Source organism: Dendropsophus ebraccatus, chromosome 13 (genome assembly GCF_027789765.1).
Source record: "Dendropsophus ebraccatus isolate aDenEbr1 chromosome 13, aDenEbr1.pat, whole genome shotgun sequence".
Lineage (NCBI taxonomy): Eukaryota > Metazoa > Chordata > Amphibia > Anura > Hylidae > Dendropsophus > Dendropsophus ebraccatus.
Window position 1 is genome coordinate 78,366,027 of NC_091466.1, and position 26,519 is coordinate 78,392,545.

Below are 26,519 nucleotides of genomic sequence, written 5' to 3' on the forward strand. Positions count from 1 at the left end.
TCTCCAGAGTGAAAGCCTTGCTCATGAGGTGTCAGTATGATAGGCATGCATCTTTAGTTTTTGAGAGGGATTTCGGGAGGTACCGCTCGCCCGACCCCTACAGAAACTGTAAGATGTCAGTGAATAGTAAGATTGTGACTGGACTGGTTGATAGTACGGGATCTCTGAACCGGTCCAGATCAGGGATCCTGGAGGTCGTCAGATCCTTTTACTCACACCTCTTGGGGAGGAAAGATCTAGATCGAGACGTGATGTCGGGTTTCCTGGCTGAAACCATTCCTGAGCCAGGGGTAGACCCCTCTCTTGATGTTTTGGCAGAAGAGATCAGGGAAGAGGAAGTTAGACTGGCGATTGAAGGGCTTGCCCTGAAGAAGTCGCCAGGTCCAGATGGCTTAACATCTGAGTGGTATAAGACCTTCAGGGACCTCTTGGTTCCCCTCTTGACCGAGGTCTTCAATGAGTGTCTTTCCTCGGGCACTCTGCCGAGGTCAATGAGGAGGTCAGCCCTGATTCTTCTGTCAAAGGGTAAAGATTCGAGCCGCATTGAGAATTGGAGACCCATAGCTCTTCTCAATGTGGACAGAAAGATTCTGGCCAAGATACTGTTTAATCGGCTGGTGAAGTTTGCACCCCGGCTCCTTTCGGGGGCTCAGCACTGCTCTGTTCCAGGCCGAAGCACCTTAAGTGCTGTCCTTAGTGTCAGGGAGGCAGTGGAGCGGAGTAGTGCGGGTCTTTGGAAGGGGTACTTGCTGTCCCTGGATCAGGCCAAAGCATTTGATCGGGTGAACCATGAGTACCTCTGGTCCGTCCTTCTAAGATATGGCCTACCAGATACTTTTGTCAATTGGCTTAAGATCTTGTATGCAGGGGCAGAGAGTTTCCCGCTGGTGAACGGTTGGTCTGGCCGCTCTTTTGAGGTTGGGTCTGGTGTTCGCCAGGGCTGTCCTTTGAGCCCACTGTTGTATGTGTTCGCGATCGACCCTTTCCTTAGGAGGGTTGGTTGTGGACCATTGGCAGGGGTCGGGATGAGCCTGGAGGAGCCAGAAGCCACCCTGAGAGTGGTAGCGTACGCTGATGATGTCACTATCTTCGTGTCCTCGAGAGAGGAGGTCGATATGGTGATGTCGGAGGTGGACCGCTACTCAGAGGCATCTGGGTCCAGAATCAACCCGGATAAGTGTGAAGGTCTCTGGCTGGGAGGGGGAGATCCCGAGTTTGATCTCCCGGACACCCTTCCAGGGCCCCAAGACTCGGCAAAAATCCTAGGCATTACATTCGGCCAGGGTGATTACCCCACTAAAAACTGGGATGGTAGGCTCCAGAATGCCGCTCAGAGGGTGGACCAGTGGAAGGGTTGGTCCTTAACCTTAAGGGAAAGGGTACACCTGATCAAATCGTACCTGCTCCCTTTGTTCATCTACCTGGGCAGTGTATGTATCTTGCCAGAGGCTTCCTATACTAGGATCTACAGCCTGTTCTTCCAGCTGTTATGGGGGAATAGGCTGAACCTGGTCAAGAGAGAGGTTACGTACCGCACGAGGAGACTTGGGGGTTTGTCTATGGTGAACCCTGTGGTGTTCTTAGTGAACACCTTCTTAAAAGCTAACATCGCAAACCTCTGGAAAGAGAGGGCTCCTCCGTGGGTACTCTCCTGCAGGGAATGGTTTCGGCCTTTCTTCCAGGAATGGGAGACAGGAGGGCGAGTGAAGGACCTTCGTACACCCCATGGATATCTTCCGGCTTACGCTACCCCGACTCTGAAGATGATACGTCGGTGGGGTCTCGGAATGTGGGAAATCAGGACTCAGTCGAGGAAATTCCTTGACCAAAGGGTTCTGTTGACCCATTTCCAGAAGCCCTTGGCGCTCAGGGACTGCCCAGGTCAAGATCTAGAGGTTGGGCTTAGTCTTTTAAACTCGAAACGGATCCCTCAGAAGTTTTGGGATTTGGCCTGGCGCTGCTTCCAGGGGAAGCTATATGTAAGGGACAATTTGAAGTGCAGGAGCTCCGATGATCGGGGGTGTCCCCGTGAGGAGTGTGGTAATACGCTGGAAAGCATGGATCATTTCCTGCTTCATTGTCCCTTCAATATAGGGGTTTACACCAGGGTGGGCGCCTCCATAGGTTGGAGTCAGTTGGTCAGTCTCACCTATCCGGAGTGGGCTTATGGGGCATTCAGGAACCTGGATGGCCGAGATCGCTGCACGTTATTTCTAGTCAGCTTAGTGGTTAGGTACCACACGTGGAACGCACGGTGTCTAGTATCTACACAGCGTAGAGTCCTCTCCGAGGTGGAGGTTTGTAGGAACATCACTGGTGACCTTGGGAAGATCAGGTCTTTGGAGTATGGCAGGCTGGGTACCAGTAGGGCTTCTTTCCTGTGGAGAGGGTTTTCTTTTGCTGTGCCCTAGGTACTGAGCCCACTGGGTGAGGTACCATAATTCTGGTTAGGGACAGAGCAGGTAGGGACAGCAGTAGGGAAAGCGCGTAGGGTCAGTTTAAACTTAGGGTTAGAGATAGGGGGAGAGCAGGGTAAGATAGTAAGGGATAGTTTATAAATTTCTGGTACCCGGTCTGCCATCCTCCGATCCCGGTGGAGGGCTGGTGCATGCCACTGTAGCTTTTTGTTTTGTTTTTCTGGTCAGCAGTAGGTATAAAGGGCTTACAGGCTACCGAACTTGGGCCTTATTATAATATTGTATAATATTGTTGTGTTATGTTATTATGGTGTGCTATGTTTATGTTAATATATGTTATGTTATAAGTGTAGGCAGGGTTATGGCTGAATAAGCCATATGAACTTTACGGACATTATAGTCATTGTATATATTGTATATATGAGGGGATACAGAATAGGTTGGGAGGGGGGATATGGGGGGCGGGGTCTGTGGGAAGGTGTGGGCTGAATGGAGCTGACACCAAAAATGGACTGAACTTTGACTCCATGAACTGAGCTCACACTGGGGTCTAGGGGAAGGTGGAGGGGCACGTGGGTAATAGCTAGAATTGTTGTGTGTTTTCTTTCGCTGTTACTGGTTTAGGTACCTTTTTAGTTTTTCAGGGCAGCCGGGCCCGAGTGTTGTACTGGAATAACCAGTTAGTTAGTATTTTATTTTTATACTGATATGTTATATGCTTTCTTTTGGTTAGGCCTGGATGGCTTTCATTTTCAGTTCATGTATAGTTATTGTTTGTAGTATCAGGTGGTCGTGTGTTGGTCTAGAGGTGGTTGTATGTGTGTGTTTATGTTTTGTTTATTTACTATAACCCAGGTTTGGGAGTTTTTTTTTTAGCCAGGGCGGCTTCTCCTTAGTTATGATTACAGCCGAGGATGGCTTTGTAGTTTAAGTTTTATCGCTTATTTTGCCTGGATTGAAAACATTTTTATTTATTTATCTTATTTTATTTTATTTATTTATTTTTGTTAAGTAGGAATGCTGGGCTGGCCTGGTGGCAAAAGGTTAAAGATTTCATTTTTGCTTTATACTATTATAATGGTTTATCATTATTATTTGTTATTTATGTAATTTACTGTTATGTTTAAGTTATGGCCAGATATGCCTTGTTTGTTAATTTTTATATTTTTCTAATAAAAAGAATTACAGGATGTAACTCAGGATCAGTAATGTATGTAAACAGTGACCCCACCAGCAGAATAGTGAGTGCAGCTCTGGAGGGTGTGGTTACTGGGTGTGTCTGTGTTTGCTACTGAGCTCCACACATCCAGACTTCCAGGAGGAGAGAGGCTGATTCACCACCTGCTTCCCCAGGAAGGTGGCAGCTTCCTGGGAGAGTCTTCAGCATGGATCCCCTGACCTCCACCTCCCGGTCAAGGCCGGCGGGGGGTGTAGAGTGTAAGTTACCGGCCAGCGCTCCGGCTGGAGAGGTAAGGAGATCCAGTAGGGTTCGCAGCAATGTGGACCCAGCCCTTCCAGCGACGGGTGGAAGCTGCAAGGTTTCTGATGCTGATACAAAGCCTGCAAGCAAGGTGAGCGCAAGAAGGGGTGCAGGTGCAGCTGCACGGGGGGGCTCCCAGGAGAGTCAGGTGGTGGAGCAGTGGGGTCTCAGGGGGCCCAGGGAGTCTGCAGCCACCTATGGCTCCAGGATAGCTGCAAAGCTCACTGAGTATGAGCAGCTGGGAAAAGGCTGAAGGGGTTAAGAGAAGACCTGAAGTTTGCAAAACACAGCCAGCTCAGCCCCAAAAAAGCAGAAACCTGGACTCACAGCCAAGGTGAAGTCTCTGCAGGAGGAGGTGAGAGAGCTGGAGCTGCAGAGGATGACCATCCTGGAGGGCAGCGATTGTCTTCAGGGAGAAGTTGCTGAATGAGGACAGATTTACTAAAATTAATTCCCCAAAAAAAGAGGAGGATGAGAGTGATTGCTCAGCGGATGAAGAGAGCAGTGGTGATGATGATGATGAGCAAGACATGGAAGCTGAATCAGCTGAGGTCTCTGTGGCAGCAAGTGGAGAAGCTGTGGAAGCTGAATCACAGCCAATACAGAGTGTGAACACGTCCCAAGCCAGCATTCCTGCAGCACAGGTGGCGTTACCATCATCCGATGAAAGTGCTGGTGAGGAGGAGGATGGCGGAGGTGCGCTGATGGCCCAAATTGTCAGCATGGAGTCACCGGTGCACCTGGATAATTTCAGCTTTGGAGACGACTTGGGAGAAGACAAAGTTGCTAAGAAGAAAAGACCAAAAAAACCATCACAGCAAGTAAATTTTGTTTATGTCCCTTTTGTGCCCTCTGAGCCGACTGCACAGTCAGTTCAGGGAGCAGCCCCCGGTGATCTGCCCGTCCCTGCTTCTACAAATGTGGAGCGGGGCCAGAACACTGGGAAGAAAACAGTAAAGATGGCGGAGAGCGCCAGCCCCACTTGTCAAGGTAGTGAGGCTGGTGCAAGTGTAGGGACGGCCGAGGGGCCGGACAAGGTTGCGGACAAGGTGGCATGCCTCCAACCAGGGGGCTTTGGTGGTGTACCGCACTCCTCTGCAGGCAAGGGGGGGAGTGCCCAGGCACCAAGGGCAGATGTGGAGCTCGGGCGGCCGGGCAGCAGTGGAGACAAAGGAGCGGGCGGCTCCCATAGCGGGTCTGGCGCTGAGAGATGCTCCTCTGCAGGCGGAGGGGGGAGTGTCCAGGCGTCTGGTGCAACGCTCTCGGCAGCTTCATCCGCGGTGCCTGTCCCTGCTCAGTTGCAGCGCTGCGGTGGGGCTGTTGGGGGCGGAGCTAAAGACAAAGTAAAAACTGTTGGCGTTTCACAAGAAAATACCTCGGCAGCTACCGGACTGGTACAGCAGGAGCAGGGACATAAGAGTGCGGATGATACCAACCTAGCAATGCTGCTGGCTGTTAAAGAAATTGAAGCAGGGGTATTGGCTGAGGCTGAGGGCAAACACAGTGGCAAAGTAGCTTCCTCCCAAATTCTCAAAGGGAGGACTGCTGCAAAGTCCCATGAGCCCAAGGATGCCAGGGATGCCAGCGTGAAAGCCAGCAGCAGCAGAAATATATTAAAACCAGCCAGATTACACCCGGGTCAGTCCACTATAGCTAGGCAGGAGGAGATTTCTTCTAGTGTTGTGTCTCCTGTTGGTTCTGATTCTGCAAATGTAAATATTATTTCTGCTAATGTTGCTGTGGGGGGTGGGAGTGGTCCGGCTGCCCCCCCAGCGGTGGCCGCTCCTTCCAGGAGCTATGCAAATGTCACTGCTGGGGGTCCTAGGGGATCCTCATCTCTAAACCCTGGGGAAGGTAACTTACAACGACGCCTCCTGGAGGCTTTGCGTAAAGGGGATAGAACGCTCCAAGTAGAGGGACGGGAGGTCGACCTGTCCTTCTATATAGAAAGACATGGGCTTGGGGCTTTCCGAAAGCAAAATGGGGAGGTAACCTGGTCCCTCCCTACAAATGGGCAGGAGGTGGGCCGCAGGAACGTGGTCCGTCTGGTATGGAGAGGCAGTGATGCGTGCCCATCCAGGGCAAAGGTGGTGGAGCTTCTCTTCCAGATGAGTTTCAGGGCGAATGACATCTTTGCCCTGATTCACCCCTACGGTACCTCTGAATTCGACATCAGCTTTGTGAAGCCAGAGGGACTTGAGCTCTTCTGGTCCAACCACGAGCTGGTGAAGGATGAGCCTGTGTGGCGGGACTTCGCTGTAAAGGCGGTATCCCGTCAGAGTTCTGTCAAGAAGGTGACCGTTCTGACACGTAACGAGTCACTTTCTTGCTATGACATCATGACCTGGCTAGGCAGGTTTGGGGAAGTGACGGATGTCCCCAAGAAAAATCTGGATGAGCATGGCATATGGTCTGGGGCCTGGACGTTTTCCGTCCGTCTCCGACGTTCAGGGAACACTGTCACACACATACCATAGGCTGCTTTCTTGGGTCGCTACAGAATCCAAGTCTTTTACCAGGGACAGCCGAAGTTGTGCCACAAGTGTGGTGATCCCACCCACTTTAGCGCAAATTGTACTAAACTGATTTGTGCATTGTGCGGTGCGGAGGGTCATCTGGCTGCCAGCTGTGGCCGGATTCGCTGTAACCTGTGTGGTGACCTTGGTCACCCGTTTAGCCGGTGTCCCCGCTCATTTTCCAATGCTGTGGCCGCTCAGAATGGGGAGAGCCTCGAGATTGCCTCACCTGGGGAGGGAACCAGCAATGGAGAAGGGGCACCAGGGCCAGTGAAGAAGGTGAAAAACAAGACCCCCTCTAAGCTCAAACGAGAGGAGAAGCGCAGAAGGAGCAGGGACCTTGGAAGTTCCCTGGTGGCAGGAGTAGTCAGTGGTCCTGCTCCTGGCGCTGGCTCAGAGAGAACAGCTGAGGCTCTGGGGGATACCGAGTTAGGCGAAGAGATGAGGAGACTTCGTAAGGAAGAAGCCAAGAGGGCCATTTCCTCAAGTTCCTCCCAATATGAAAGTTTGGATGAGGATGGTGGGAAAGGGCAAGATGAAAGACCTAACTGTGGCAAAAGGAGGCAGGGTCAAGGAAAGTCTGGTGCTTCCTCTAAATCCTCCTCTGGTGTTACGGGCCATGTGTCTAAGGAAGACCCGACTAACCCCCCTCTGATCGTTCTTGGAGAAGGGGGTATGGAGTTGGAGGAGCTTCCAGGGAGTGCTCCTCCAGAGGCAGTTTCCTCAGGAGGTCAGGTGGCCCCAGGGTCTGGAGATGAGGATCCAGGGATGGATTTGTCTACATCCTTAAAAAGGATTAAAGAAAAGTCTAAAGGGTCATCCTCTGATGGGGAGGGGGGTAAGAAGAAAGGAAAAAAGTAAATAAGTAAGGCTGTTTAACTCGATCACCCATGATGGCGGCACTCACCCCATTGACTCTGGCATCCATTAACTGTGCCAGCATTAAGTCGGATACGGCTAGATTTGCAGCCTTTGATTTTCTCGGTCGTATTAACGCCGACATTTTGTTTTTGCAGGAGACCAGGTTGACAAATCAAGCCTTGCTAGTAAAAGCCAAGCGAGAGTGGAGGCATGGACCTTCACACTGGTCTCTTGCGGCTGAGCCGTATAGTGGGGTGGCGGTCCTTTTTACCGCTCCTGTAGAATGCAGACGGGTTATTGAGTTAGAAATGGGGAGGTGCCTGATCTTGGATGTCCTCATGAAGGGGCAAGAGCTCAGGCTCATTAACATCTATGCCCCACAGACTAAGTGGGACCGTAAAAGCCTTTTTATGAGGATTAAGCCCTTTCTTTTTACGAGTCGGCAGGTGGTCTTTGGTGGAGACTTCAACACTATCACGAGGTCTCAGGACAGGAGAGGCGCCAAAGACAAGCTGGCTTATGATAGCATGGCCCTGATTAGTATAGTTAGGGAAGCTCGCCTAGAGGATGCCCACATCCGGACCCCCTCGGGCCACACGGGTTTCACCTATCATCGAGGTAGCTGCAGGTCTAGATTAGACAGGTTTTATTTAAGGGTACAAACACACACAGCATATACGCTGCGTATTTACTGCTGCGATACGCAGCAGATTAGTTCTAAATAACTGAACACAGCATCAAATCTGCTGCGTATCTGCTGTGTGTGTTTGTACCCTAAAGGAGGAAGCCGTCTCTTCCGCAGTGTCCGTGGTTGAGGTGGAGTTCTCTGACCACTGTCTAATTTTGTTTTCCCTGAATGTTTCAGAGACCCCCCGGATGGGTAGAGGCTACTGGAGGCTGAATTCGTCCCTCCTGGAAGAAGCAGAGGTAAGACAGTCCTTTGAGGATTTTCTTCAGAGTCAGGTACCTCTACTGGGCCTATGTAGTAGTAAGTCAGAGTGGTGGGAGATATTCAAGAAGCGGGTTGCGAGGTTCTTCCGCCAGCTCTCGAGCCTCAGGTCCCTGAATAGGTATCGTGTGTATCAGGGCCTGAGGAGGAAACTCGAGCATCTCGTCTCGACTGGAGGTAGTAGAGAGGAGATCTCCAGAGTGAAAGCCTTGCTGATGAGGTGTCAGTATGATAGGCACGCATCTTTAGTTTTTGAGAGGGATTTCGGGAGGTACCGCTCGCCCGACGCCTACAGAAACTGTAAGATGTCAGTGAGTAGTAAGATCATCACTGGACTGGTTGATAGTACGGGATCTCTGAACCGGTCCAGATCAGGGATCCTGGAGGTCGTCAGATCCTTTTACTCACACCTCTTGGGGAGGAAGGATCTAGATCGAGATGTGATGTCGGGTTTCCTGGCTGAAACCATTCCTGAGCCAGGGGTAGACCCCTCTCTTGATGTTTTGGCAGAAGAGATCAGGGAAGAGGAAGTTAGACTGGCGATTGAAGGGCTTGCCCTGAAGAAGTCGCCAGGTCCAGATGGCTTAACATCTGAGTGGTATAAGACCTTCAGGGACCTCTTGGTTCCCCTCTTGACCGAGGTCTCCAATGAGTGTCTTTCTTCGGGCACTCTGCCGAGGTCAATGAGGAGGTCAGCCCTGATTCTTCTGTGAAAAGGTAAAGATTCAAGCCGCATTGAGAATTGGAGGCCCATAGCTCTTCTCAATGTGGACAGGAAGATTCTGGCCAAGATACTGTTTAATCGGCTGGTGAAGTTTGCACCCCGGCTCCTTTCGGGGGCTCAGCACTGCTCTGTTCCAGGCCGAAGCACCTTAAGTGCTGTCCTTAGTGTCAGGGAGGCAGTGGAGCGGAGTAGTGCGGGTCTTTGGAAGGGGTACTTGATGTCCCTGGATCAGGCCAAAGCATTTGATCGGGTGAACCACAAGTACCTCTGGTCTGTCCTTCGGAGATATGGCCTACCAGATACCTTTGTTAATTGGCTTAAGATCTTGTATGCAGGGGCAGAGAGTTTCCTGCTGGTGAAAGGTTGGTCTGGCCGCTCTTTTGAGGTTGGGTCTGGTGTTCGCCAGGGCTGTCCTTTGAGCCCACTGTTGTATGTGTTCGCGATCGACCCTTTCCTTAGGAGGGTTGGTTGTGGACCGTTGGCAGGGGTCGGGATGAGCCTGGAGGAGCCAGAAGCCACCTTGAGAGTGGTAGCGTACGCTGATGATGTCACTGTCTTCGTGTCCTCGAGAGAGGAGGTCGATATGGTGATGTCGGAGGTGGACCGCTACTCAGAGGCATCTGGGTCCAGCATCAACCAGGATAAGTGCGAAAGTCCTTGGCTAGGACGGGGAGATCCCGAGTTTGATCTCCCGGACACCCTTCCAGAGCCCCAAGACTCGGCAAAAATCCTAGGCATTACATTCGGCCAGGGTGATTACCCCACTAAAAACTGGGATGGTAGGCTCCAGAATGCCGCTCAGAAGGTGGACCAGTGGAAGGGTTGGTCCTCAACCTTAAGGGAAAGGGTACACCTGATCAAATCGTACCTGCTCCCTTTGTTTATCTACCTGGGCAGTGTATGTATCTTGCCAGAGGCTTCCTATACTAGGATGTACAGCCTGTTCTTCCAGCTGTTATGGGGGAATAGGCTGAACCTGGTCAAGAGAGAGGTTACGTACCGCACGAGGAGACTTGGGGGTTTGTCTATGGTGAACCCTGTGGTGTTCTTAGTGAACACCTTCTTGAAAGCTAACATCGCAAACCTCTGGAAAGAGAGGGCTCCTCCGTGGGTACTCTCCTGTAGGGAATGGTTTCGGCCTTTCTTCCAGGAATGGGAGACAGGAGGGCGAGTGAAGGACCTTCGTACACCCCATGGATATCTTCCGGCTTACGCTACCCCGACACTGAAGATGATACGTCGGTGGGGTCTGGGAATGTGGGAGATCAGGACTCAGTCGAGGAAATTCCTTGACCAAAGGGTTCTGTTGACCCATTTCCAGAAGCCCTTGGCGCTCAGGGATTGCCCAGGTCGGGATCTGAGGGTTGGGTTAAATCTTTTGAACTCAAAGAGGATCCCCTAGAAGTTTTGGGACTTGGCCTGGCGCTGCTTCCAGGGGAAGCTATATGTAAGGGACAACTTGAAGTGCAGGAGCTCCGATGATCGGGGGTGTCCCCAAGAGGAGTGTGGGAATACGCTGGAAAGCATGGATCATTTCCTGCTTCATTGTCCCTTCAATATAGGGGTTTACACCAGGGTGGGCGCCTCCATAGGTTGGAGTCAGTTAGTCAGTCTCACCTATCCGGAGTGGGCTTATGGGGCATTCAGGAACCTGGGTGGCCGAGATCGCTGCACGTTATTTCTAGTCAGCTTAGTAGTTAGGTACCACACGTGGAACGCACGGTGTCTAGTATCTACACAGCGTAGAGTCCTCTCCGAGGTGGAGGTCTGTAGGAACATCACTGGTGACCTTGGGAAGATCAGGTCCTTGGAGTATGGCAGGCTGGGTACAAGTAGGGCTTCTCTCCTGTGGAGAGGTTTTTCCTTCGCTGTGCCCTAGGTACTGAGCCCACTGGGTGAGGGACCATAATTCTGGTTAGGGACAGAGTAGGTAGGGACAGAGGTAGGGAAAGTGTGAGGGTTAGATTAATATTTAGGGATAGTATTAGGGAGAGGGTAGGGTGAATAGTCAGAGATAGGTTATAATTTATAATGGTACCCGGTCTGCCATCCTCCGATCCCGGTGGGGGGCTATGCATGACACTTTAGCTTTTTGTTTTCTAACAAGTAATAAACAGTAAAGGGCTTACAGGCTACCGAACTTGAGCCTTGCTGTTATGTCATAATGTGTTGGTGTTATGGGATATTGTTATGGTGTATTCTTTATTTTAGGTACTTTGGTAAGTTGAGGGCTGGATAAGCCTTATGGACAATTATAGTTGTTGTATAAGTTCTGGGGTATAGGATAGTTTGGGTGGGGTGATGGGGAGGGGGGGGGTTGTTTTTCCCTGGATGGATACTTGGAGTTCTGGCATGGGTCACTGAGGGACAAGAACTGAACTGATGGACCCAGACTCATGTCCAGATTTGGGGTGTGGGAAGTGGGGCTTATAGTTAGGTTCATGTGTCATATGGTTGATGTACTTTTATGATTTGTATTATTATTTTATTATGATTTGCATTATTATATATATATATATATATATATATATATATATATATATATTATTTATTTTATTTATTTTTTTTAGTCCAGACTGGGACTATGTTGAGTAAGAGCCGAGAATGGCTCAGAGCATGTTATAGATTCTTGATTTGGTCTAGACAGAGTGTCTATACTATATTATTTCTGTGTGCTGTGGGGTGTGAGTGTGGGGGAGGTAGTAGCGGTGGTGGGGGTAGTAATAGTAGTAGTAAGGGTAAGTTGAGGGGGGGGGGGGTGGTAGTGTTTTATTATGAAGCTGGACTGGCCGGGTGAGGCAGGTGTGAGGGAGGATTTCCTTATAGAAAATATGATTATTATTTCAGAATATGTTGTTTTTGTTGTAAGCAGAAAGCTTTGTATTTGTTTCTGTTCTCGCTGATGGAGCCGCGGTTATGTTTATGTAGTTATACTTGTTAAGTTTTATATTTTTCTAATAAAAGAATTACAGGATGTAACTCAGGATCAGTAATGTAATATATGTACACAGTGACCCCACCAGCAGAATAGTGAGTGCAGCTCTGGAGTATAATACAGGATGGAACTCAGGATCAGTAATGTAATGGATGCCCATGTATCTCTCTCTATATTCTATATGACGGTTTTCTTGTTGCCGCCATCTGCCTAGTGACCGATTTCAAAGTGATCTCAGTTCTTCGCTGTTGGGTCTTTGAATCGTCTCGGTTGCGGTTTTGTTCCTTATCTCGGATGTTTCTTATTAATTTCCATGTGCAGCAGGGGGGGGGGGAGAAGGTCTCTACAAGGACGGAGCTGCGGCCGCTCTGACGCCACACAGTACAGGGGCGTCCGGTGTGTTATATGGGAGTACATGTACAGCGGGGTGTATGGCGTAATAACGTTATAATAGACGGCCGCTCTCTATACATCCCATAATATAGTCAGATATAGCTGTGTGGCCGTCACTTAGAGCAGAGTTTCGCAGCGTTTTCTCTCTTTATGGCGGCCGTTATTCTCAGCTTTCTCTATAGGATTTAGATGAAATTCATGTAATAAACCACAAACAACTTAAAAAAACTAAAAAATCCGGGAGTTTCTTCTGATCGATTCCTCGATGTAGAGAGACCCCTGTAATGGCCGATCCCTCGCCCCAGGGCCGCGGTGGCAAATAACGCTCTCATCACTGGCGATCCATAACATTTCCACTGATCTACCGATCCCTCAGTTACTTGTGTTGGGGGGAGGGCGGCTTTGGATCAGCGATTTGTGGATCAGGGAGTCTCAGGATTTCCGCTTCCTTACAGACCACATGGTCCTGATCAGCTGCGGGTTTGTTACAGTGTGTGTCTATGCTGCTATGAGCAGGTGTCAGGTGGGGATGGCGGCTAAAGGGTTAACCTGGCGGCTGCAGGCGGTGGCGGCGTGTGTTGACGGTAATCAGAGCGGCCTCTCATATAATTACCGGACCCGCTAATTGCAGAGTCCTCCGCTCAATAGAGAAAATGACGGTTCGGCGTCCTCCGCCTGTTACCGCCATGAAACCTTCAGGGTTATAACCGGGGGGAGGGGGGGGCGGTCTGTTATATGTGACATATAAAACCCGAAGGCGCAAAATCATCCGCACTGCACACCGGGGAACGAGCGGCGGCAACCGGGTCACATGACCACAAACAAGGAGAGGGGGGGATTGTGGGATATCTGTATTTAGGGGGTGACTGTGGGATATCTGTATATAGGGGGTGACTGTGGGATATCTGTATATAGGGGGTGACTGTGGGATATCTGTATATAGGGGGTGACTGTGGGATATCTGTATATAGGGGGTGACTGTGGGATATATGTATATAGGGGGTGACTGTGGGATATCTGTATACAGGGGGTGACTGTGGGATATCTGTATATAGGGGGTGACTGTGGGATATCTGTATATAGGGGGTGATTGTGGGATATCTGTATATAGGGGGTGATTGTGGGATATCTGTATATAGGGGGTGACTGTGGGATATCTGTATATAGGGGGTGATTGTGGGATATCTGTATATAGGGGGGATTGTGGGATATCTGTATATAGGGGGTGACTGTGGGATATCTGTATATAGGGGGGATTGTGGGATATCTGTATATAGGGGGTGATTGTGGGATATCTGTATATGGGGGTGATTGTGGGATATCTGTATATAGGGGTGACTGTGGGATATCTGTATATAGGGGGTGACTGTGGGATATCTGTATATAGGGGGTGACTGTGGGATATCTGTATATAGGGGGTGACTGTGGGATATCTGTATATAGGGGGTGATTGTGGGATATCTGTATATAGGGGGTGATTGTGGGATATCTGTATATAGGGGGTGACTGTGGGATATCTGTATATAGGGGGTGACTGTGGGATATCTGTATATAGGGGGTGACTGTGGGATATCTGTATATAGGGGGTGACTGTGGGATATCTGTATATAGGGGGTGACTGTGGGATATCTGTATATAGGGGGTGACTGTGGGATATCTGTATATAGGGGGTGATTGTGGGATATCTGTATATAGGGGGTGACTGTGGGATATCTGTATATAGGGGGTGACTGTGGGATATCTGTATATAGGGGGTGACTGTGGGATATCTGTATATAGGGGGTGACTGTGGGATATCTGTATATAGGGGGTGACTGTGGGATATCTGTATATAGGGGGTGACTGTGGGATATCTGTATATAGGGGGTGACTGTGGGATATCTGTATATAGGGGTGACTGTGGGATATCTGTATACAGGGGGTGACTGTGGGATATCTGTATATAGGGGGTGACTGTGGGATATCTGTATATAGGGGGTGACTGTGGGATATCTGTATATAGGGGGTTGTCTCTGTCATTTTCATCAGCTGTAAATTGGCCTCTTCCCAGACAGAACATGAGGGGATGAGGAGTCAGTCACCAAATCCGTCCCGGTGAGCCCAGTACCAGGAGTCCAGCGGCAGCAGTCACTCGCTGTCGGGGGTCTGCGGTCACTCGCTGTCGGGTGTCTGCGGTCACTCGCTGTCGGGTGTCTGCGCTCACTCGCTGTCGGGTGTCTGCGGTCACTCGCTGTCGGGTGTCTGCGGTCACTCACTGACAGGTGTCTGCGGTCACTCGCTGTCGGGTGTCTGCGGTCACTCGCTGTCGGGTGTCTGCGGTCACTCGCTGTCGGGTGTCTGCGGTCACTCGCTGTCGGGTGTCTGCGGTCACTCGCTGTCGGGTGTCTGCGGTCACTCGCTGTCGGGTGTCTGCGGTCACTCGCTGTCGGGTGTCTGCGGTCACTCGCTGTCGGGTGTCTGCGGTCACTCGCTGTCGGGTGTCTGCGGTCACTCGCTGTCGGGTGTCTGCGGTCATTCGCTGTCGGGTGTCTGCGGTCATTCGCTGTCGGGTGTCTGCGGTCACTCGCTGTCGGGTGTCTGCGGTCACTCGCTGTCGGGTGTCTGCGGTCACTCGCTGTCGGGTGTCTGCGGTCACTCGCTGTCGGGTGTCTGCGGTCACTCGCTGTCGGGTGTCTGCGGTCACTCGCTGTCGGGTGTCTGCGGTCACTCGCTGTCGGGAGTCGGCGGTCACCCGCTGTCGGGTGTTGGCGGTCACTCGCTGTCGGGTGTCGGCGGTCACCCGCTGTCGGGTGTTGGCGGTCACTCGCTGTCGGGTGTCGGCGGTCACTCGCTGTCGGGTGTCGGATATTGTCACAGACTCCATTGATTGACCTCATTCTCATTGTGCTGATTGTATCAGGATGGTGCGTCCTGCGTCAGCGGCCGGTGAGTCAGAGAGCTCTGCGGGCGACACTGCGAGTAGGTGACCCTGGTAACCTGAATGATGGGAGACGGATACAGGGACTGACATGTAATAACACAGCTGTCACCATACATATCATATACACATTACGGGATATACAGGGGGCAGGTCTGTGACTACCTCTCTATACAGGGGGTGGGGCTGTGACTACCTCTATACACATGATATACAGGGGGCGGGGCTGTGACTACCTCTCTATACACATGATATACAGGGGGCAGGTCTGTGACTACCTCTCTATACAGGGGGTGGAACTGTGACTACCTCTCTATACACATGATATACAGGGGGGCGGGGCTATGAATACCTCTCTATACACATGATATACAGGGGGCGGGGCTGTAACTACCTTTCTATACACATGATATACAGGGGGCGGGGCTGTGACTACATCTCTATACACATGATATACAGGGGGTGGGGCTGTGACTACCTCTCTATACACAGGATATACAGGGGGCGGGGCTGTGACTACCTCTCTATACACATGATATACAGGAGGCGGGACTGTGACTACCTCTATACACATGATATACAGGGGGTGGGGCTGTGACTACCTCTCTATACACATGATATACAGGGGGCGGGGCTGTGACTACCTCCATGCACATGATCTACAGGGGGTGGGGCTGTGACTACCTCTCTATACACATGATATACAGGGGGCGGGGCTGTGACTACCTCTATGCACATGATATACAGGGGGCAGGGCTGTGACTACCTCTCTATACACATGATATACAGGGGGCGGACTGTGACTACCTCTCTATACACAGGATATACAGGGGGCGGGCTGTGACTACCTCTCTATACACAGGATATACAGGGGACGGGCTGTGACTACCTCTCTATACACAAGATATACAGGGGGCGGGGCTGTGACTACCTCTCTATACACATGATATACAGTGGGCGGGGCTGTGACTACATCTCTATACACATGATATATAGTGGGCGGGGCTGTGACTACCTCTCTATACACATGATATACAGGGGGCGGGACTGTGACTACCTCTCTATACACATGATATACAGTGGGCAGGGCTGTGACTACCTCTCTATACACATGATATACAGGGGGCGGGGCTGTGACTACCTCTCTATACACATGACATATAGGGGCGGGGCTGTGACTACCTCTCTATACACAGGATATACAGGGGGCAGGGCTGTGACTACCTCTCTATACACATGATATACAGGGGTCGGGGCTGTGACTACCTCTCTATACACATGATATACAGGGGGCGGAGCTGTGACTACCTCTCTATACACATGATATACAGGGGGCAGGGCTGTGACTACCTCTCTATGCACATGATATACAGGGGGCAGGGCTGTGACTACCTCTCTATACACATGATATACAGGGGGCAGGGCTGTGACTACCTCTCTATACACATGATATACAGGGGGCGGGGCTGTGACTACCTCTCTATACACATGATATACAGGGGGCGGGGCTGTGACTACCTCTCTATGCACATGATATCCAGGGGGCAGGGCTGTGACTACCTCTCTATACACATGATATACAGGGGGCAGGGCTGTGACTACCTCTCTGCACATGATATACAGGCTGGTTGTCAGCAGTAATAACTGAAGAGCTGTCATTCAGTCCTGACAGTGAATGGCGTCATAGGAGTGAAGTGCGGACCTGCCGTAGTGTGATAGTAATATAACAATGTGATATTGGATGATACCTGCAGGTCGGGGCCGGTGGAGGACACATATATATATATATATATATATATATATCTCCTGGCATCTGAGCAGAGACTCGCGGCTATGGCAGGGGATGGGATCATGGGTCCTACCCAGCCAGTACAGAGAGCCCAAGGAATGACATGTACAGTGTGTATATATATATATATATATATATATATATATATATATATATATATATATACACATATACTGTGTGGAGTTATATTCCCTATTTCAGTCCCATCTTTTATATTTTTGTATAATACAAAGTTCTGCAGCCGAAACAATATACTGCGTGTATCCGTAACAGTTCTCAAGGTCTCCGATTGTAAATTACTGTCATTCACAGTGTAGACAATGCTCTGTGAGCTCCAGACTGATACATTGTACATAGCTAGACCTGCTCTGTATCCAGTGTAGACAATGCTCTGTGAGCTCCAGACTGATACATTGTACATAGCTAGTCCTGCTCTGTATCCAGTGTAGACAATGCTCTGTGAGCTCCAGACTGATACATTGTACATAGCTTAGTCCTGCTCTGTATCCAATGTAGACAATGCTCTGTGAGCTACAGACTGATGCATTGTACATAGCTAGTCCTGCTCTCAGCTGTATCCAGTGTAGACAATGCTCTGTGAGCTCCAGACTGATACATAGTACATAGCTAGTCCTGCTCTGTATCCAGTGTAGACAATGCTCTGTGAGCTCCAGACTGATACATTGTACATAGCTAGTCCTGCTCTCTGCTGTATCCAGTGTAGACAATGCTCTGTGAGCTCCAGACTGATACATAGTACATAGCTAGTCCTGCTCTGTATCCAGTGTAGACAATGCTCTGTGAGCTCCAGACTGATACATTGTACATAGCTAGTCCTGCTCTCAGCTGTATCCAGTGTAGACAATGCTCTGTGAGCTCTGCGGTGTATCAGGGTGGTGTGAAGGGGTTAATCTGCGGAGTTCTCTCCTCTCAGGCGTCTGGTGGGAGACTCTCATACTCTATAACAATGCGCCATTCTGAGGGGAACACAATGGAGAATAATGTAGAGAATAGAAAGATTATCAGGGAGGCCGATTTTCTCGTGATCAGAGCGCCGAACAAAGCTGGAGGGAAGATAATGGAGGTGCGATCAGCAGCGACCCCCACATCCCAGGATACACAGGCGGGATATAGAGATAGATACAGCTACCGCCCGGTCTCCTGTTCTATCTGCTCCTGGGAAAGCTGGGTGGCACCAATATGGCGGCACAGGTTGTCATCTATGAATCCAGCTCCTGCAGGCGTCCTCATCCGGCTCTCCCGGACCACTGAATGGTTAATGGGGAGCTGGCCGGTGATTATAACCTCTTTGTTATCTAAACATTTTATATAATAATTCACTGACAGCAAGCAGAAATCTTATAAATGATGATGAATTAGAGAGGGAGAATTTATTATTCAAGGGGAACTCCAGAGAAAAGGATTTGTATTTTAAATCAACTGGAGTCAGAAAGTTATATAGATTTGTAATTTACTTCTATATAATAATCCCCAGTCTTCCAGTACTTATCAGCTGCTGTATGTCCTGCAGGAAGTGGTATATGTTCTCTGCTGCCCCCTCTGTCCATGTCAGGAACTGTCCAGAGCAGGAGAGGTTTTCTATGGGGATTTGCTGCTGCTCTGGACAGTTCCTGACATGGACAGAGGTGGCAGCAGAGTGCGGCCGTTCACTATGGGAACAGTTCTCAGCACTGGGGTACACGGACGTTACGCTTGGGCTCTGTTCACATCACGATTTTGCGATCCATCCACTGTATCCGACTTGGAAAACGTACAAAAAAAAAAGTCATCAAACACGGACAAAGTGTAAGAAAAACAGATCATAGTGTACAGCAACGTCCGCTTTTACCATCCGCTTCTTCATAGAACGGACAGCAAAATCGTGGTGTGAGCCTAACCTTTCCAGATGGGTTGGGGGCCCCTGGTGTTATGTGGAGGGCCCCGTTAGCTCCAGATGGGATGGGGGCCCTTGGTGTTATGTGGAGGGCCCGTTAGCTCCAGATGGGTTGGGGGCCCTTGGTGTTATGTGGAGGGCCCCGTTAGCTCCAGATGGGTTGGGGGCCCTTGGTGTTATGTGGAGGGCCCCGTTAGCTCCAGATGGGTTGGGGGCCCTTGGTGTTATGTGGAGGGCCCCGTTAGCTCCAGATGGGTTGGGGGCCCTTGGTGTTATGTGGAGGGCCCCGTTAGCTCCAGATGGGTTGGGGGCCCTTGGTGTTATGTGGAGGGCCCCGTTAGCTCCAGATGGGTTGGGGGCCCCTGGTGTTGTGTGGAGGGCCCCGTTAGCTCCAGATGGGTTGGGGGCCCCTGGTGTTATGTGGAGGGCCCTGTTAGCTCCAGATGGGTTGGGGGCCCCTGGTGTTATGTGGAGGGCCCCGTTAGCTCCAGATGGGATGGGGGCCCTTGGTGTTATGTGGAGGGCCCCGTTAGCTCCCGATTGGTTGGGGGCCCTTGGTGTTATGTGGAGGGCCCCGTTGGCTCCCAATGGGTTGGGGGCCCTTGGTGTTATGTGGAGGGCCCCGTTGGCTCCCGATGGGTTGGGGGCCCCTGGTGTTATGTGGAGGGCCCCGTTGGCTCCCGATGGGTTGGGGGCCCTTGGTGTTATGTGGAGGGCCCCGTTAGCTCCAGATGGGTTGGGGGCCCTTGGTGTTATGTGGAGGGCCCCGTTAGCTCCCGATGGGTTGGGGGCCCTTGGTGTTATGTGGAGGGCCCCGTTAGCTCCCGATGGGTTGGGGGCCCTTGGTGTTATGTGGAGGGCCCCGTTGGCTCCCGATGGGTTGGGGGCCCTTGGTGTTATGTGGAGGGCCCCGTTAGCTCCCGATGGGTTGGGGGCCCTTGGTGTTATGTGGAGGGCCCCGTTAGCTCCCGATGGGTTGGGGGCCCCTGGTGTTATATAGGGGACCCCTTTAGCCTTGGCGCCCCTCCCTCAGTACCCTGCTCTTCCTCGGAGGTGGCGGCATTTGCATCTCCGGCTTGTTTCCATGGTAACCATTGATGTTTAGATGCAAAAGTTATCTAGTAAAAAGCAACATTCGTCTGATGTGCGGACGGCGAGCGGGATGTGATGGGTGTGAGGGAGCCGCCGCACCAGCAGCACAGACCCCCCGGCCCAGAGCAGCACAGAGGATGTCAGGAGAGGAGTGTGCTGATCATTGGGATGTCTCAGGCTGATATATAGTAGGAGCAGGGTCCCCAGCAGCACAGAGGATGTCAGGAGAGGAGTGTGCTGATCATTGGGATGTCTCAGGCTGATATATATATATAGTAGCAGGGTCCCCAGCAGCACAGAGGATGTCAGGAGAGGAGTGTGCTGATCATTGGGATGTCTCAGGCTGATATATATATAGTAGGAGCAGGGTCCCCAGCAGCACAGAGGATGTCAGGAGAGGAGTGTGCTGATCATTGGGATGTCTCAGGCTGATATATATATATAGTAGGAGCAGGGTCCCCAGCAGCACAGAGGATGTCAGGAGAGGAGTGTGCTGATCATTGGGATGTCTCAGGCTGATATATATATAGTAGGAGCAGGGTCCCCAGCAGCACAGAGGATGTCAGCAGTCAGGTACGTGCTGTCACCTTCCCTCGTGCGCTCTGGACGTCTCCATCTTCGGCCTCGGAGGAATCTTCGGGATGAAACGTTGATGTGATGAAGCTGCGGAGTTATTACGGACCTGTACATCCTCAGTCTCTCAGCTTTTATGACTCTTATTAGGAAATGAGTCTGAGATCCTGAGGGAAACGGAGAATTCCACGGCCGGCCGTCACATACAACGTCCTCCAAAGCCCCCACTAACTACTAGGGGGCTCCACATATACTCTATATACCTGTATACACTATATACACTATATACACTATATACCTGTATACACTATACACTCTATATACTTGGGGGGGACCCCCCATGTCCGTCACTCACCAAATTTAAAGGGATTATCCAGGACTGGAAAAAGTATTTCTTTCTTGCTAAAACAGCACCTCCCCTGCCTTCAGGATGTGTGTGGTATTACAAGTCGACTCCATTCACTTCAATGGAACTGAGATGTAATTGCACACATAAACTGATGACTAAATGGTGCTGTTTCTGGAAGGAAGTGTCTCCATCTTATTCTAAGCTCCGGCTGCTGCCCTGTCCTTCACCCCATGCTTTACACTGCAGATCGGCTCTATTAGAGCTTCAGCCTCGCTGCATTGTCTATAGGAGTCTATCATCTCATCTCTTGCTCTTGATCAGTGACTCCCGTGTCTATTGGAGTCTATAACCCGTCTTCTGTGTCGCTAGACGTACAGCCTGCTGTTCTGTCCCTCCACCATGCTTTGCACTGCAGCTCTGCCTCTTCAGCATTATAATTGTACACACACAGTCTGAGGGGCGGGGTCACATTCATGGGGAGGAGTCTGCTGCAGTATTATAATTGTACACACACACAGTCTGAGGGGAGGGGTCACATTCATGGGGAGGAGTCTGCTGCAGCACTATGATAATACACACAGTCTGAGGGGAGGGGCCACAGTCATGGGGAGGAGCCTGTGTTTATATTGGAGGCGCTAAATAGGGGGGCTGACCATCTCTGCTGCTGAGGACAATGACATTTGACCATCTGCAGCGTCCGATCTCTCACGTGGACGTGGCGGTAGATCCCCATCATCCAGTAACTGGTGTAACTCTCGGGTGGTAAATCCCTCAGGACGTCCGGTATGATCAGCGTTACGTAATCCATTAGACACCTGCGCGGTATGATCAGCATTATATAATCCATCAGACACCCACGTGGTATGATCAGCATTATATAATCCATCAGACACCCACGCGGTATGATCAGCATTATATAATCCATCAGACACCCGCGCGGTATGATCAGCATTACGTAATCCATCAGACACCTGCGCGGTATGATCAGCGTTACGTAATCCATCAGGCACCCGCGCGGTATGATCAGCATTACGTAATCCATCAGACACCTGCGCGGTATGATCAGCGTTACGTAATCCATCAGGCACCCGCGCGGTATGATCAGCATTACGTAATCCATCAGACACCTGCGCGGTATGATCAGCATTACAGTATATAATCCATCAGACACCCACGCGGTATGATCAGCATTACAGTATATAATCCATCAGACACCTGCGCGGTATGATCAGCGTTACGTAATCCATCAGACACCCGTGCGGTATGATCAGCGTTACGTAATCCATCAGACACCCGCGCGGTATGATCAGCATTACGTAATTCATCAGACACCCGCGCGGTATGATCAGCGTTACGTAATTCATCAGACACCCGCGCGGTATGATCACCATTATATAATCCATCAGACACCCACGCGGTATGATTAGCATTACGTAATCCATCAGACACCTGCGCGGTATGATCAGCGTTACGTAATCCATCAGACACCCGTGCAGTATGATCAGCGTTATGTAATCCATCAGACACCCACGCGGTATGATCAGCGTTACGTAATCCATCAGACACCTGCGCGGTATGATCAGCGTTACGTAATCCATCAGACACCTGCGTGGTATGATCAGCGTTTCATAATCCATCAGACACCTGCGCGGTATGATCAGCGTTATGTAATCCATCAGACACCCGCGCGGTATGATCAGCGTTACGTAATCCATTAGACACCTGTGCGGTATGATCAGCATTAAATAATCCATCAGACACCTGCGCGGTATGATCAGCATTAAATAATCCATCAGACACCTGCGCGGTATGATCAGCATTATGTAATCCATCAGACACCCGTGCGGTATGATCAGCATTAAATAATCCATCAGACACAGACGCGGTATGATCAGCATTACAGTATATAATCCATCAGACACCTGCGCGGTATGATCAGCATTATGTAATCCATCAGACACCCGCGCGGTATGATCAGCGTTACGTAATCCATCAGACACCCGTGCGGTATGATCAGCATTAAATAATCCATCAGACACCTGCGCGGTATGATCAGCATTATATAATCCATCAGACACCTGCGCGGTATGATCAGCGTTACGTAATCCATCAGACACCCGCGCGGTATGATCAGCATTACGTAATCCATCAGACACCTGCGCGGTATGATCAGCATTATATAATCCATCAGACACCCACGCGGTATGATCAGCGTTACGTAATCCATCAGACACCTGTGCGGTATGATCAGCGTTACGTAATCCATCAGACACCCGTGCGGTATGATCAGCGTTACGTAAGGAGTCCATCAGACACCCGTGCGGTATGATCAGCGTTACGTAAGGAGTCCATCAGACACCCGTGCGGTATGATCAGCGTTATGTAATCCATCAGACACCCGTGCGGTATGATCAGCGTTATGTAATCCATCAGACACCCGTGCGGTATGATCAGCGTTATGTAATCCATCAGACACCCGTGCGGTATGATCAGCGTTATGTAATCCATCAGACACCCGTGCGGTATGATCAGCGTTACGTAAGGAGTCCATCAGACACTTGGCTTCTTGTACTGGAGTTTATATCTGTGTAACAATATACAGGTGTGAACATTGCGTCATGTGGCGCCATTGTGTGCGCCTTCAGGTGCTGTACCATCTGATCACTACTGATCGCTGCTCTCTGCTCTCATTACAGGATTCGGGATGACGACTCCGGCCACCATCACCGGCAAGATTTTCCTGATTTTCTACGGCCTCATCGGATGCGCGGCCACCATCTTGTTTTTTAACCTCTTCCTGGAGCGTCTGATCACGGTCATTGCTTACGTCATGAAGTCCTTTCACGAGAGGCAGCTGAGGAGGAAGGACGGCTTGCCCCCTGAAACGCGTCGGGGATCAGGTAACTCTGAGGTGGACAGTCTGGCTGGCTGGAAGCCGTCGGTGTATTACGTGATGCTGATCCTCTGCCTGGCCTCCATTGTGATCTCCTGCTGTGCCTCCGCCATGTACTCGCCCATTGAGGGCTGGGGATACTTTGACTCCCTCTACTTCTGCTTTGTTGCCTTCAGCACCATAGGATTCGGGGATATGGTCAGTAGCCAGAAAGCCAAATACGAGCACCAGGGACTTTACCGTTGCGGTAACTTCCTCTTCATCTTCATGGGGGTTTGCTGCATCTACTCTCTCTTCAACGTCATCTCCATCGTGATCAAACAATGCGTCAACTGGATCCTAAAAAAGCTGGAATGTCGCTGCTGCCAAAAATGCCAAAGAAAACTATTCCGGCCCAAAAGGAACGCGGTGATGCCGGGAAACGTACGGACGAGGCGCAACATATCCATCGAAACGGACGGCGTCTACGAGAGCGAGACGGATGGCAGGAGGATGTCCGGGGAGATGATCTCCATGAAGGACTTCCTGGCCGCCAACAAGGTCTCCCTGGCCATAATGCAGAAACAGCTGTCAGAGACTGCAAATGGCTGCCCGCGGCAAATCGGCACCAGCTCCCGGCACAACGGCTTCTCAGGGGGCGTAGGGGCACTAGCCATCATGAATAACCGACTGGCAGAGACCAGTGTGGACCGCTGAATGTTCTGTCCTTTATCTGAGGAGGAGGAGGAGGAGGGTGATACATTGTGTTATATGGCGGATACCAATGTGATACAACCATACACACATGGAGGACTGATCCTGGAGCATAATACAGGGGGGAAAGTTGTGTACACAGTGACCAGCAGAATAGAGAGTGCAGCTCTGGAGTATAATACAGGATGGAGCTCAGGATCAGTAATGTAATGTATGTACACAGTGACCCCACCAGCAGAATAGTGAGTGCAGCTCTGGGGTATAATACAGGATGGAACTCAGGATCAGTAATGTATGTACACAGTGACCCCACCAGCAGAATAGTGAGTGCAGCTCTGGGGTATAATACAGGACGGAACTCAGGATCAGTAATGTAATGTAATGTATGTACACAGTGGCAACACCAGCAGAATAGTGAGTGCAGCTCTGGAGTATAAATTTTACAGGAAAAACATACACTTTATGGAGAAAACAATGTTTATACTCTTGAGTGTACATTGATGACACCCAGAGCTGTATTCCCAGTTCTGTTTTCTATAGGGATATCACTAGATGGGTGTCATTGATTGTAGTGTAAAAGGATTCTGGGTATTTTTGATGCAGCTCTGGATGTGACTGGAGTGGTAGTTTATCAGACATACGGTATCTCAGGTTAGATAGCGCCCGGCATTATCAGCGGCCGCTGTGATTGGTTGTCCCAGGATTACGGCAGATGATGAATCAGGACCAAAGTATATTACAGAGTAAGGGCTCATGCACACTGAGCAAAAGACGAGGAATTGAAGAGGAATCCGCTCTTAAATTCTGCTTGAAATTCCTCCCGTAAAAGAATGAACAGTGCAATGTCCCATTGTGTTCAATGGGATTTCCACTCTGTTGTTCACACTGCAGAATTTCCGAGCAGAATTTTCTGCCGCAGATCTGCTTTCTGCCCAAAGAATGACATGTCACTCCTTGGGGCAGATTTTGCTAGAGGAACCTTATAGAAGTCAATGGGGCTTGAATTGTGCTTAAAATTCTACTCAAATTCCGCTTCTATTCTGCCAGGAACTTCAAGCAGAAATCTTTCCTCTTCAATTCCTCGTCTTTTGCTCAGTGTGCATGAGCCCTAACTGAACCTTTTCTATCATATTAATGAGGCTTTGTGTACAAAAGCACAGTGACTGATCCTCCGTATACAATTTATCGGTAATGACTGATCCTCCTTATACAATGTATCAGGAATGACTGATCCTCTATATACAATGTATCAGGAATGACTGATCCTCTATATACAATGTATCAGGAATGACTGATCCTCTATATACAATGTATCAGGAATGACTGATCCTCCGTATACAATGTATCAGGAATGACTGATCCTCCGTATACAATGTATCAGGAATGACTGATCCTCCGTATACAATGTATCAGGAATGACTGATCCTCCATATACAATGTATCAGGAATGACTGATCCTCCGTATACAATGTATCAGGAATGACTGATCCTCCATATACAATGTATCAGGAATGACTGATCCTCCGTATACAATGTATCAGGAATGACTGATCCTCCGTATACAATGTATCGGTAATGACTGATCCTCCGTATACAATGTACCAGTAATGACTGATCCTCCGTATACAATGTACCAGTAATGACTGATCCTCCGTATACAATGTATCAGGAATGACTGATCCTCTATATACAATGTATCAGGAATGACTGATCCTCCGTATACAATGTATCAGGAATGACTGATCCTCTATATACAATGTATCAGGAATGACTGATCCTCTATATACAATGTATCAGGAATGACTGATCCTCTGTATACAATGTATCAGGAATGACTGATCCTCTATATACAATGTATCAGGAATGACTGATCCTCTGTATACAATGTATCAGGAATGACTGATCCTCCGTATACAATGTATCAGGAATGACTGATCCTCTATATACAATGTATCAGGAATGACTGATCCTCTATATACAATGTATCAGGAATGACTGATCCTCCGTATACAATGTATCAGGAATGACTGATCCTCCGTATACA

The 26,519-nt window shown here is 50.0% G+C and overlaps 1 protein-coding gene across 1 annotated transcript in view; it reads left to right on the forward strand.

The window, feature by feature from the left end:
• KCNK13 (potassium two pore domain channel subfamily K member 13) overlaps positions 1-25,741 on the forward strand; it is a 44,739-nt gene extending 18,998 nt beyond the window's left edge. The window contains exon 2 of the mRNA XM_069951221.1: positions 23,586-25,741. Within this exon, the coding sequence (XP_069807322.1) occupies positions 23,586-24,478 (893 nt within the window). The 3' untranslated portion in view covers positions 24,479-25,741. The remainder of the gene's footprint in view (positions 1-23,585) is intronic.
• Positions 25,742-26,519: the final 778 nt, after the last annotated feature.